This window comes from Pecten maximus, chromosome 10, assembly GCF_902652985.1.
Source record: "Pecten maximus chromosome 10, xPecMax1.1, whole genome shotgun sequence".
In the NCBI taxonomy this organism is placed as follows: domain Eukaryota; kingdom Metazoa; phylum Mollusca; class Bivalvia; order Pectinida; family Pectinidae; genus Pecten; species Pecten maximus.
This window is the reverse complement of record NC_047024.1, coordinates 3,776,171-3,790,764: the sequence shown is the minus strand read 5'-3', so window position 1 is coordinate 3,790,764 and position 14,594 is coordinate 3,776,171. Positions and strand designations below refer to the sequence as shown.

At 38.8% G+C, this 14,594-nt stretch overlaps 1 protein-coding gene across 8 annotated transcripts in view; it reads left to right on the top strand.

Annotated features, from left to right (window-relative positions):
• The window catches only part of LOC117336489 (B-cell lymphoma 6 protein-like), a 115,099-nt gene that overhangs the window by 54,908 nt on the left and 45,597 nt on the right, over positions 1–14,594 (top strand). Inside the window, exons 5-6 of one of the 8 annotated variants that reach the window (XR_004534632.1) lie at positions 10,577–11,409; positions 11,639–11,744. The exons of 6 other annotated variants lie outside the window; for them this stretch is intronic. Coding sequence is in view for 1 of the 2 variants with exons in the window: in XM_033897054.1 (XP_033752945.1) it covers positions 10,577–11,100 (524 nt within the window). In the remaining variant the exon portion in view is untranslated. Of the gene's footprint in view, positions 1–10,576; positions 11,563–11,638; positions 11,745–14,594 lie in introns of those variants that run through there. One more of the 8 variants, XM_033897054.1, reaches the window with a different exon arrangement.

Below are 14,594 nucleotides of genomic sequence, written 5' to 3'. Positions count from 1 at the left end.
TGAACAGTGACGATTTGAGAATGAGATTGCTTGTTTAAGTTCTTTCAATTCCTGATTTCATAAAGAGGTGGGGGCATTTTCACTGGTTTTAATTATATATTTTGTTTTATTAATCAATCGCCATTGTTGTAGACTAATCAGAGAAATAAAATTCTGTACAGATTTATTGTAAGAACACTATTGTGTTAGTTAAAATTTGATTTGACAATACTTATAATGTTAAAAAAAATTTCTGTGATGCTGTATGGGTAATGTATATAACAATTTGATTATAAAATCAAGAAACAAACTGTACTTATGGTTCAAGTCTAATATTAGCCAATGTTATGTCCTTTGCAGCTTTGGGTGTAATGAGGCCAACACCAGACGGAAACCAGTCCAACAGTTCTGCTGCCTACCAGGCGGGTATAGGAGGGGTCGATTATGCTACCATCTTCCCTGCGCCTAAACCATTTTTCTGTCAAAAATGTGGCCATAATTTCTCAACCAAGCAAAACCTTCAAACCCATGATATAGCAATCCACACTGGCAACTTCAGATACAAGTGTCGCATGTGTCCCAAAGGCTTCCACAGGGAGAATCTGATGAAGAGGCATTTGATACGACACTCCAACAATGAAATATGTGCTACTTGTGGAAAATTCTTTACCACAGCTGCAGCAATGGTTTATCATAAGGCAGAGTGCAAATATGATCACTCAAAGTTTAAACATACGTAAAGAAAATGCCTCATGTCGTCTGAGCCGCAGGTGTAATTGTGATGGTTCAGGGATATGGGCATTTCGGCTGCATAGTCCAATAGTTAGTTTTGTGCTTTTCAGTTGAGTGTCGTGTCCAGCACAATGTTCCTGGAGACTTGTTGGTGACTTGGGGGTCTGGTCATGAGGCGGCACCGCTATAACAACAAGAGGGACAGTTGTGTTTGCTGAGGATGCCAAGTTGAACCAAGGAAGGCTTTGAGACGAAGCTTACGATGAAGGGGGTAATGTGATGGTTCACCGATATTGGTATTTTAGCTGTATAATACAAAAGATAGCTTTTGTGGCTGTGTGGTTGAGTGTCGTATCTGTACCGAAGTTAAGCAACGTCGAGCCTGGCCAGCTCTTGGACGACCGCTCCATTGTACCCCCGTCGCACGTTACCTAGCCAGTAAATAATCTGCTGTTTATTACGACAACATGGAGGCAGTATCTATAGCGTGATAACGCTCCACAAGCGTGTTGTGTGGACGGTGTGCCATTGTAAGGGTCACTGATGTTGATGTTATAAGATTTACATCTTTGTGAGAAGTCAAATCAGATCTGTTAGCACTTTCACTTCATCTTTGTGTGAGTTGACAATATCTGATACTAGATTAACATTCATGTTAGCGGCTATAATTCTTGTGCTGTTTCCATGGCTACATAAGTGAAATCAACACAAAAGATGTGAATAATTGACACTCATAAAATTATGGCTAATTTTAGATTAGATAAAAGGAAATTTTTTTTTTACAAGTTCAGACTGTACTTCAGTGAGATATTCAGATGACCCCCTCCCCCCTCCCCCCTCCCCCCCTCATCATAGCTACACCCGAGCAGTTTCATCACCTCAGCCTAATGTCCTGTCATTTCAATGGATTTGTATACCCGGTGTGTGTATTTGTAGAAAGTTGGGCATTAGCTAATTAAGTTCAATGTTGTGTCATTTACAGTGGACAATAATTGGGAGCAATATAGCCACATGATTGACCAAAACATCCTCGCCAAGACAGCAGAACCCACAACATCCGTTAAGCAAGTATCTCCTGGCCAGGGGAAAAAACGTTACGCTTGTCCAAAATGTGGAAAATGGTTTGCCTACAAACAAAATCTGCAGTATCATGATATATCACAGCACACTAAGAGTTATCCCTTCAGCTGTCAGTATTGTAGTAAAGGTTTCTACCAGAAATACCGATACAGACAGCATGTCGCCAAACATGGTGTACGCGCTCCCAGAGGATCACCCATTACAAGGAAAAGGAAAACTTAAAATTACTCAGTATATCAAAAGGATTCAAAATTACTCAATTTATCAAAAGGATTCAACACACAATCTTCGCCAATATACTGATGTCATTCAAAGAATTTTTTTTTTAAGACAAATGATTGTCTTGAACTGATAAAAGTTTTTGGAAGTTATAAGATAACTTTAATTTATAAAAGGACAAATATAACCAGCCTTGGGACTCTGTAAAGCATATAGCTATTCCTGTCATTGAAAGTTTTGAATCTCTAATAGCATGTATGTAGCCATTCCTATTGTGGAAAGTTTTGAATGCTGACTTCATGGAGTTCTGGAGTTCGTCAGAACAAGTACAATATTATACTCTATAACCAATCTTTTATTTTCATTGTTCTTGATACAAAGTTTTTTGTTCATTATCCAGAGTTCTGATTGGCTCAGCTGTTTCAAAGAGAATCATTTTATGGGCTCCAAAAAGATATTGTTTATGTTGATTCTGTCCGTGGTCACACATGTTGATGGGTTTATCTCCAGGAATGTGACAGTTTTGATAATTTTGACTTAATTTTAGGCTATAAATATTTGCCTGTGTTCTCCCATTGGAAGGGTCAACAGTTGTTTAGTTTAGAAATAACTCTTTTATTGTGTTTTAGTCCCCCACGGTAACCATGGGAACTATAATTTTGTGTTTTAGTCCCCCACGGTAACCATGGGAACAATAATTTTGTGTTTTAGTCAACCATGGTAATCATGGAGACTATAATTTTGTGTTTTAGTTCCCCACCGGTAACCATGGGGGACTATAATTTTGTGTTTTAGTCCTTCACCGGTAACCATGGAACTATAATTTTGTGTTTTAGTCCCCCATGGTAATCATGGAGACTATAATTTTGTGTTTTAGTCCCCCATGGTAATCATGGAGACTATAAATTTTTGTGTTTTAGTTCCCCACCGGTAATCATGGAGACTATAATTTTGTGTTTTAGTTCCCCCACCGGTAACCATGGAACTATAATTTTGTGTTTTAGTCCCCCACCGGTAATCATGGGGGACTATAATTTTGTGTTTTAGTCCCCACCGGTAACCATGGGGGACTATAATTTTGTGTTTAAGTTCCCCACCGGTAACCATGGGAGACTATAATTTAGTGTTTTAGTCCCCCACCTGTAACCATGGGGGACTATAATTTTGTGTTTTAGTTCCCCACCGGTAACCATGGGGGACTATAATTTTGTGTTTTAGTCCCCCACCGGTAATCATGGAGACTATAATTTTGTGTTTTAGTTCCCCACCGGTAACCATGGGGGACTATAATTTTGTGTTGGGTCAGCCCATCTGTTCCTCTGCTATCTTGTTCTTGACTCAGTCTCCTACATTGCTTGTCACTGAAACTTCATACTTGGAACATGGTTTTACCTCGATGAAGTGGTATGTTATGTTTCAAAAGGTTTTAGATCTCTTGCCTACATTGCACTGTGCATTCTTAGCCTAATATTTCACATCCAGTAGGGGAGAGTAATTTGCTGAAATATCTTGTTTTGTTAACATTTACAGATAATTAACATTGTGCTTTTGTTCAGGACTAGAAAGTCAACATTTGTCATTTTTTCAAGATTTACAGAAAGTAATATCTGCATTTTGTACAGGTCTACACATTGTAAATATTTTGTATAAACTATTAGTATAACTGGCATCAGTCTTTGAATATATAATAAAAATTAATTTGTTTATGAAAAGTGTTTCATTGTCGTTTGTATATACAGTCGAACCTGTCTATAAAGGACACCTAAGGGACAAGACAAAACTGTCCTTTATAGAGAGGTGTCCTTTATATAGAGGTTCAATGAGTTATGTCCCTTATAAACGAAGAAACAAACCAAAGTCTGTTTATAGTACACTATATGTCTCCTGATTTATTATATTTAAACACTTAAACAAATGAATAAAAGACAAATAATTAAAGATAAATGCTTAATTAATTTTCAATCATTCATCTGACACAAAAATTGAAGTTGATATTTTTAATAATTTATATTAAGCCTATAGTTTTTAAAACAATCTTCACAATATCATACTATACTGAATATCTATTCAGACAAATACTCAACATAGTCAAAAATGTAAAGGTAATTCTTATCATAGTAAAATAATTTTCATTAATCCTCAATATTTTGGAAAATAAATATGTTTGAAATATCTTTTCTATTACAACATTAACTCTTTATAAGTGAAAGTGCATTTTCCTCTGATAATTATAATCCCTAAGCATTTATTTTGAGACATATTTTCTGAAATCCATGTAGGGATTTAATTTAATAAATACCGTTTTCTGGTTCAGTAAATAAGTATAGTGTATACAAAGACACTCGGAACTCTTCGGCTGTTCTTAATAGGTTACGCAGTCATATTCCGAGGAGTTCCGAGTGTGAGAAAATGGCGGCTGACAACCATGTGCCTGCCCTGTCAGATTTGCATACGGTGGATTTTGTAAGTAAAACAATTATGACAGACATAACTATTGCTTTGTCCCTCTTTTGTTGGTCTTGATAATGATTTAATTACCCCCTGACCATTCTTGCTGTCTAGGCTATGGTTGAATGGCTAAGCTTAGCGGTCACCGGTTGAGTAAACAAACACCTCTGCCGATGGCGATCGGTCACTCTCTTGTAATTACTGCCCATTGTTACAGCAACTTACAGGTAACAGGACAATTAGTGACTGATGAAGTGGCTTCCCAAGTTAGCATTGCTGCCAGGGGAGTTGAGTAATTAAGGCTCTGCTTGTTATTTAGAAACGTTTTACACACAAATATCAACACGGATATGGTTTCACGTGTCCGTTATACAGAATTTTTAACAACTTTACGGACAAAACTAAGTGTCCGCTGTCCGCATTAGGAAGGTGTCCGCTATATACATGATATTTATATAGTGATTTTCATTGGGGATTCCTGGAAGTGTCCGTTATGGACAGGTGTCCGCTATATAAGGGTGTCCGCTAATGCAAGTTTGACTGTATAGTACATCAGTTGGTTTAATGAATGGAAACCAGTTGTTTGCTCGAGACGCTTTACCGTAAATGAGATAAAAATTTTTTGATGAAGTAACCTTATCAGCACATCAAAACTATCAAATCAAATTGACCTTTAAGGTGATTGTGTGAAGCATTTTTTCTTGTTTTACTTATAAACAAAGAGATTGGAAGAAATTGCCTTTTGTCCGTCGTCATGCGTAGTCCATCCGTAAATTTACATTTTCTACTACTCAGAAACCCCTGAACCAATTTAAATGAAATTATGCAGAAACCTTTCATGGCCAAAGGTCAACAAAAGTTAGGATCAAATACTCTACATAGATGGAACGGTCTTAAGGTGCATTTCAAAAATTGTAGGATAATTAGGATGAGAATGATAGTATGAAGAATCCTAAATTGCAATTTGTCACAAAGTCTGAAGTTGTTTAAAATGTTTTCTTAGTTTACTAGTTGTGCTCCCTTCAGAACTACACCAAGTTAAAATAAACCACTTAAATCTTGTATAAGTGCGCATGCTCACAACAGAACTACAAGTTAAAAAACACTTAAATATTGTATAAGTGCTCCTTACAGAACTACCTGTCACAAATCGGTCTGTAACACACTAACACCTTGTTGTGTTGTTTGCAGTTGAGCATGGTGAAGGACATTTGATGGCCAACCAATACACTTACATGCCACTGGAAACGGATGATCCTGTCAGCCTGTGTTCACAAACAAGGAGCAAAAAATTTGGCTGTATGAAATGTGGGAAAACATTCTCCACCAAACAGAGCATGCAGCTCCATGATATTTCGCAGCATACCGGCTTGTACAAGTTCAAATGCCATCATTGTCAGAAGGGCTTCACCAAACGCTATCTGCTAGAGCAACATTTACGCAGGCATGCTAACATCCGCACAGAGACCTGTCCAGTGTGTGCTAAGGGCTTCTTCTCTAAATACACACTGAGGGCTCATGTCAAAAAATGTAGCCCTGATTTACCTACTTCAACATAGAATGTTCATAGCATGTCTAGCACTCTGTAAATAGATATACGATATCACAAGAAAAGTTCTAGGAGGTATTGCTTACTGTAAATTGTCACTTGGATTCCCAGAAGAGGTGCATTTTAAAAGTATGTTTTCTGTTCTCATACTCGTAACAGTCCTATCTTGTTAAGTATATGACACATTGTTGTTAATGAAATTTAGGATTAATCTGTGACCAGATTCGCTGGGATGTTGAAGTACTTAATAAAGAAGGTAATTTTTACAACCAGGTTGAGTGGATTTAATTTTAAAGAAACGGAAAACATCTTGATATCTATTATCTATACTTTCTGTATAGGTCCTTACTGAGTTTTGGTGAAGAAATAATGATTGTTAAGGTTCCATGTCCTTTGTTTCATTACTTAAGAGCTGAGACTGTTTTGTTAGACAAGGTAGAAAATCCAAATTCACAAAACAATTTTTGAAATATATTGATGAATTCAATTTCATTACAACATGACACTTAAATTATCAATGATAACTGGTGCTGTATTTGTCCTGTGTAACTCAGTAAAACATTTCATCCTGTGATATATGTTAAGACAGTGTTTAAACATGTTTAGACACATCCTGTGGTGTGTTAGGATACAGTGTTAAGACACATCCTGTGGTGTGTTAGGATACAGTATTTAGACACATCATGTGGTGTGTTAGGATACAGTATTTAGACACATCCTGTGGTGTGTTAGGATACAGTGTTTAGACACATCCTGTGGTGTGTTAGGAAACAGTGTTTAGACACATCCTGTGGTGTGTTAGGATTGAGTATTTAGACACATCCTGTGGTGTGTTAGGATACTGTGTTTAGACACATCCTGTGGTGTGTTAGGATATAGTGTTAAGACACATCCTGTGGTGTGTTAGGATATAGTGTTAAGACACATCCTGTGGTGTGTTAGGATTCAGTGTTTAGACACATCCTGTGGTGTGTTAGGATACAGTGTTAAGACACATCATGTGGTGTGTTAGGATACAGTGTTAAGACACATCCTGTTGTGTGTTAGGATACAGTGTTGAGACACATCCTGTGGTGTGTTAGAATTCAATGTTTAGACACATCCTGTGGTGTGTTAGTATTCAGTGTTTAGACACATCCTGTTGTGTGTTAGGATACAGTGTTAAGACACATCCTGTGGTGTGTTAGGATACAGTGTTAAGACACATCCTGTGGTGTGTTAGGATACAGTGTTAAGACACATCCTGTGGTGTGTTAGGATACAGTGTTTAGACAAATCCTGTGGTATGTTAGGATACAGTGTTAAGACACATCCTGTGGTATGTTAGGATTGAGTGTTTAGACACATCCTGTTGTGTGTTAGGATACAGTGTTAAGACACATCCTGTTGTGTGTTAGGATACTGTGTTTAGACACATCCTGTGGTGTGTTAGGATACAGTGTTTAGTCACATCCTGTGTTGTGTTAGGATACAGTGTTTAGACACATCCTGTGTTGTGTTAGGATACAGTGTTTAGACACATCCTGTGGTGTGTTAGGATACAGTGTTTAGACACATCCTGTGGTGTGTTAGGATACAGTGTTTAGACACATCCTGTGGTGTGTTAGGATACAGTGTTTAGACACATCATGTGGTGTGTTAGGATACTGTGTTTAGACACATCCTGTGGTGTGTTAGGATACAGTATTTAGACACATCATGTGGTGTGTTAGGATACAGTGTTTAGACACATCATGTGGTGTGTTAGGATACAGTGTTTAGACACATCATGTGGTGTGTTAGGATACTGTGTTTAGACACATCCTGTGGTGTGTTAGGATACAGTATTTAGACACATCATGTGGTGTGTTAGGATACAGTGTTTAGACACATCATGTGGTGTGTTAGGATTGAGTATTTAGACACATCCTGTGGTGTGTTAGGATACAGTGTTTAGACACATCCTGTGGTGTGTTAGTATACAGTGTTAAGACACATCATGTGGTGTGTTAGGATACAGTGTTTAGACACATCCTGTGGTGTGTTAGTATACTGTGTTAAGACACATCATGTGGTGTGTTAGGATACAGTGTTTAGACACATCATGTGGTGTGTTAGGAGGCAGTGTTTAGACACATCCTGTGTTGTGTTAGGATTCAGTGGTTAGACACATCCTGTGGTGTGTTAGGATTCAGTGTTAAGACACATCCTGTGGTGTGTTAGGATACAGTGTTAAGACACATCCTGTGGTGTGTTAGGATTCAGTGTTTAGACACATCCTGTGGTGTGTTAGGATTCAGTGTTAAGACACATCCTGTGGTGTGTTAGGATACAGTGTTAAGACACATCCTGTAGACAGATAGATAGGTTATATGGCCTACTGTCTAGACGGATACATAGGTTATATGGCCTACTGCCTAGACAGATAGATAGGTTATATGGCCTACTGTCTAGACAGATGCACAGGTTATATGGCCTACTGTCTAGACAGATACACAGGTTATATGGCCTACTGTCTAGACAGATAGACTGGTTTTATGGCCTACTGTCTAGACAGATGCACAGGTTATATGGCCTACTGTCTAGACAAATACACAGGTTATATGGCCTACTGTCTAGACAGATAGATAGGTTATATGGCCTACTGTCTAGACAGATACACAGGTTATATGGCCTACTGTCTAGACAGATGGACTGGTTTTATGGCCTACTGTCTAGACAGATACACAGGTTATATGGCCTACTGTCTAGACAGATACACAGGTTATATGGCCTACTGTCTAGACAGATACACAGGTTATATGGCCTACTGTCTAGACAGATACACAGGTTATATGGCCTACTGTCTAGACAGATACACAGGTTATATGGCCTACTGTCAAGACAGATACACAGGTTATATGGCCTACTGTCTAGACAGATTATGTTTAGTGTTAAGGAAGTTTTTGTTGTGATTGCGGATGCTTTATCTTTGGGGACGAGTTGTTAAGGTTTCCCAACAATTTATCACCCTTCACCTTTGGGTTGTGGGTTGGAAACCCACTTGGGGCAATTGCCTGGTACTGACTGTAGGTTTGCATTTTTATACCCCCGCAACGATGTTAGGGGGGTATACTGGAATCAGGTTGTTCGTCCGTCCGTCCGTCTGTCCGTCTGTCTGTAGACACATTTTGTCCGGACAACTCCTCCTAAACTGATGGGTTAATTTCAATGAAACTTCACCCAAATATTAATGATCATGTGTAGATGTGCATGCCACTTTCTTTTTCTCAAAATTATGGTTGCTATGGCAACTGGTCACTATAAACAGGTTTTCCGATAAGAACCATAACTTTATGTTTGTCCAGACAACTCCTCCTAAACCGAAGGGCCAATTTCAATGAAACTTCACACAAATATAGAGGACTATGTGTAGATGTGAATGCCACCTTCCTTTTCTCAAATTAATGGTTGCTATGGCAACTGGTCACTATAAACAGGTTTTCCGATAAGAACCATAACTTAAGTTTGTCCGGACAACTCCTCCTAAACCGAAGGGCCGATTTCAATGAAACTTCACACAAATATAGAGGACCATGTGTAGATGTGCATGCCGCTTTCTTTTTCTCAAATTTATGGTTGCTATGGCAACTGGTCACTATAAACAGGTTTTCCGATAAGAACCATAACTTAAGTTTGTCCGGACAACTCCTCCTAAACCGAAGGGCCGATTTCAATGAAACTTCACACAAATATAGAGGACCATGTGTAGATGTGCATGCCGCTTTCTTTTTCTCAAATTTATGGTTGCTATGGCAACTGGTCACTATCAACAGGTTTTCCCATAAGAACCATAACTTAAGTTTGTCCGGACAACTTCTCCTAAACCGAAGGGCCGATTTCAATGAAACTTCACACAAATATAGAGGACCATGTGTAGATGTGCATGCCGCTTTCTTTTTCTCAAAATTATGGTTGCTATGGCAACTGGTCACTATATTACTGGGTTATCTTAGTTAGCCTCTAATTAACAGTTCCAATTCACCATTGACTCGTGCAGATTGCGGGGATATTAGTCAGCCATCCTGGTGACAGTTCTAGTTTCTCCAGTTTTTCTGGCTTACCTGCACCTCCAAAACCAGGCATGTCCTTAAATGACTCTTGTTTTATAGGACGTTAAACAAAATAAAACAAAAACCAAGTTATCTGGACTAGTTACCACAGTTATCAACAACTGGGGTTTATACTAGTGATGTTTACTAAGTAATAACTAGTATCCTGTCAGTCTGTGTAATAATAATTCAATCTATTACAAGTTGTGAAATTTTAAAATTTACATCAATTCCACCTTAGTATCATTTCCCAGCATGCCACATATGAAAATTAAATCCAACATTTATAGAGTAATAGATACTAAGGGTATTGAGCCCTTTAGGGTCCATGACAATTTTGCTTCTATACAACTTCTATAGAACACACTGTTTCTGTTTGTATTGTTATTGCATAAAAGGGGACACACTATACCATCATCTATGTAATTTAGCATGTTGGCTTTTTCCTGAAGATACTTCATGTCAGATTTCTAAAGCAATTGTAACATGTTATTTTCAGTGCCAAGGACTGATTTTCCAAAAGTAGAGGGAAGCCATCAGCAAACAACCATGGTTATGGACCAAGGGAACGTTTCCATGGTGATGACGCCAAACAGACCGGGGACCTTTGATCCCTCACCCCAAACTTTGGATTGGGCGGCCATGATGGAGGAGCAAATTCAGAATCAAAACTGGAACCAAAGTTCTCCAACAGTGTCCATGCAAAATTTATCTAAAACTGAAAAGACTCATGTGTGTTCAGAATGCTTTAAATCGTTCACAACAAAGCAAAGTCTGAAGAGACATGAGATAGCATACCATACGTTCGAGTATGAGTTTGTGTGTAGATTCTGTAAGAAAGGGTTTATCAAAAACTCAGTTTTACAGAAACACATGGCAACTCACGCTATGTTAAACCAGAAGTGTCCCAAATGTGAGAAGGAGTTTGCTTCAGAGTACGAGTATAAGTGTCACATGGAGGCGTGTCAGGTGGACGGGGTGGAAGCTAAACCAAACAGCCTACCACTCTACTTTCCCAAATGAAAACCATAGTTTTTTGTCTAGCTTGTCAGGTACATTGTTTATGGTGAACCATTGAAGTGTGTTATGTGGAACTTCAATGTAAGCCTTGTCTCTCATATCCAAGTATCCTGTAGTTTTTGTGGTGGTTAGAACTCATGCTCAAGTGTTTTCTGTGGTTCTGACTGTGAACTCTTTTTGTTCCAGTGTGGTGTTCTATACAGCAGTGTTTTGATACACAATTGTTTCCGTGTTATGTTCAAGGACCATATGTTACTTCTTGTCACTGTATCTTGTGTGTGATACAGAAAAAGCTGGAAGTCACAACGGAAGGTTAGTCCGTTACTCGAAGAGATGGCAATGTACAGGGTCTTCAGGGTCATCTGCGATTCTTAATTAGTGTTACATACTTCCATTTATAATAAAACATATATGAAATGAAGAAATGTTTCGAAAATAACAAAAACATATCTTTTTGGTTTCATTCTGATATTAAGGGGAGGTAATTCAAGCTTGCTTTATCCAAGGGAAGATAACTCAAAGTTTGCTTTGTCCCTTTCAGAATGGTATCCCCCCAGTACGATCCGGTCAGACATGATAGATTTGAATACCACACGGAATGGTGTTCCTATGCCACAGCGCCTACATTTTGGACCGACTATTAAGGAACCATGTTTTATGATGGTGAGGGGCGTGGCTCACCATTGTGTCCAATCGGAAAGCTACACAACTACAATGTGTGTGCACTGTAAACACACTGGGGTGCGTACGAAGGCCGGTCATCGGGTCACCACACGCTTTAGGTGTTCCGTATGTACTACTCCGCTGTGTAAGGAACGTGGCTGTTTTGTACAGTTTCACTCGAGGATGATGTCAGGGGATAATGGAAACTAGCTGGTCAAGTAATAAATTTACTGGAACACACAACAAAACAGATGGAGATTGATTAAAATGGGCTATAATTAAGACATTTTCTGAAGAAGATGGATCCAGAAAAAAATCTGTTGTGAATGTGTTTAACTCTTAACAATTGATGCCGTCTGAGTTGCGAATGTCTGTATTCAAGATTTCTGTAATTGATGCAGTCTTAAGTTACGAATGTGAGAAGTGTGTGGCACTTCATTCAAATAAACATTATTTTATTATGGTAATATTATTTTATTATGGTAATATTAAGGACTACGTATGTTGAGCATAACAGAAATCTTTGTTTCTGTTAACAAATGAACAGATTTTCACTGAGAAGTGCTATAATAATGATTGAATGTTGTTCAAGTATAAATCCTACAATCTGAACGAGATACACTGATATATTTGTACAGTCGTTTTGGTTGTGTAATACTGCTAAACCTTGGAGTGTCTGATAGTTAAACATGTCTGTTGAGGCCTTATATCCTGTGTTCTCTCCTTTCAGACCCCAGAGGGTTCACACAAATGGAAGACTCCAGATATTTGCTAGATTGGCATGCTGTTGACAGTTATCTCCCCTTCCAGCACCAGGGGGCATTGCAACCCAAACCTGATTCACGTTTGATATCTGATGCATATGCAGATGCTCACACAAAGATAGACGTGAATGGCGTGATACATGAGTGTGTCCAGTCAGAAAGTCTGACCACCACAAAATGTCTCTACTGTAAGCTACAAAAAGTGACCACTAGGGCAGGACACCGCGTCACAACAATGTTCCGGTGTTCCGTATGTAAAGTGCCCCTGTGTAAGAGGCGTGGCTGCTTTCTGCTGTTTCATCATCACAACCGGCAAGCCATGCCTGCCAAGCAACATAGCTCCCCCTACAATCCCAATCTAGGCTGAAAATCTCAGCCTCATATTGGCTGAACTGCATAGCTTTCAAGCCATTTCTTGGCACAACAGTTCTACTGGCCATCCAAATCTAAGCTGATCAAATCAAAACTGGACTAGACAAATTGTCGTAATGACTTTAGTCCAGCTAAATCTAGATGCAGCATATTAGAGACTTATCTGTGTAAAGGTTCATCCCTAGCAGTCACCTGTGGTGGTTAGTCAACTGATAATCTATAGGGTCTGACTATAATTCGAACCTTCAGGTATTTGGCTCGGTGTAAAATGTCTTGTGATCGTGTATGGACTGGTACAAATTGTGTATCAGAAAAATGTTAATTTTGAAGTACGAGAATGGTTGTGTTTGGGGTGTCAAGATGAAGGCCATGGTCACATTTAACAGAAATTCTTGTCACCACTGTTGTGACTTCTGAGTAAACGAATCCGATATAGTTAGAACACACAGGGCATTGGAATTGTGTCTGTACAACTGTAGGTATTCTGAAGATTGACATAAAACGGAAAATGAGATTTGATGATATCTGTTGTACAGGTAGATCAAGGTGTAAATTGGGTGTATTTGAGGTGACCAATCAGATAATTTGTGTATGTTTTACCTGGTTGTATTAATTGTGGTCATATGTCTGCATTAATAGTCTTGTAGATGTGGCTATTTGAACATGGAATAACAATATCAACATCTTTCAGATACCTGATTGAACAAGGTGTATTATCATCCCTGATATTAGGACATATTGTAGAGTTTGTCCTTTTTGATTAATTTTTTCTAGCAAGATAGGTCAATATTGATTTTTTTTAGGGGAGACATGTGACCTCAATATTGATTTTTTTAGGGGAGACATGTGACCTCATTAAGACAATTTGTGAAGAATATGATTTTGTAATTAAAGGATGCATTAATCCGTGTCAATAACCTCTGACCTCTTCTTGTTACAGGTGAATACTACCAGCACCTGCCTCCACACCATGTCCCCGGTTATAAAAAACCTCCTCCCATTACCGAGGTCGTGTTTAACGGTCAGATCCACCGTAGCGTCAGGGCTGAAAACAAGAAACAGCGCATCTGTAAATTCTGTAAATTGCTTAAGGTTCGGACCCGATCTGGATGGCAGATCAACACGCGCCATAGCTGCAATATCTGCCAGGTCCCCCTGTGTCTCGACCGAGGATGTTTTGTGGCTTTCCACAAGGCTCTAGGTTCTGAGATGTCTCTGTCTTTATTTGGACAGAACCCTGGACATAATCCTAACCTTGGACATAATCCTAACCCTGGACTGGACTATAGTCAAGCCTCTGGCAGTTTTCCCCACTAAATCTGAGATATTTTTCTCAATATTTGGCAACTGCTTAGGTAATAAGAATCCAGAGTAAGATATGTTCAGCTTAATTCAGCTTTAAAGTTCGAGATAAAAGTGTTAATACTTCATTATCCTGGACGACGGTGGAAGTTTTACACCAAAGTTCCAGTTGATATCCCCGGATACAATTGTATACCTCTATATCCCGGACGACGGTGGTAGTTTTACCCTGAAGTTCCAGTCGATATCCTCAGATACAATTGTATATACCTGTATATCCCGGACGACGGTGGTAGTTTTACCCTGAAGTTCCAGTCGATATCCTCAATACCGTATATACCTGTATATCCTGGACGACGGTGGTAGTTTTACCCTGAAGTTCCAGTCGATATCCCC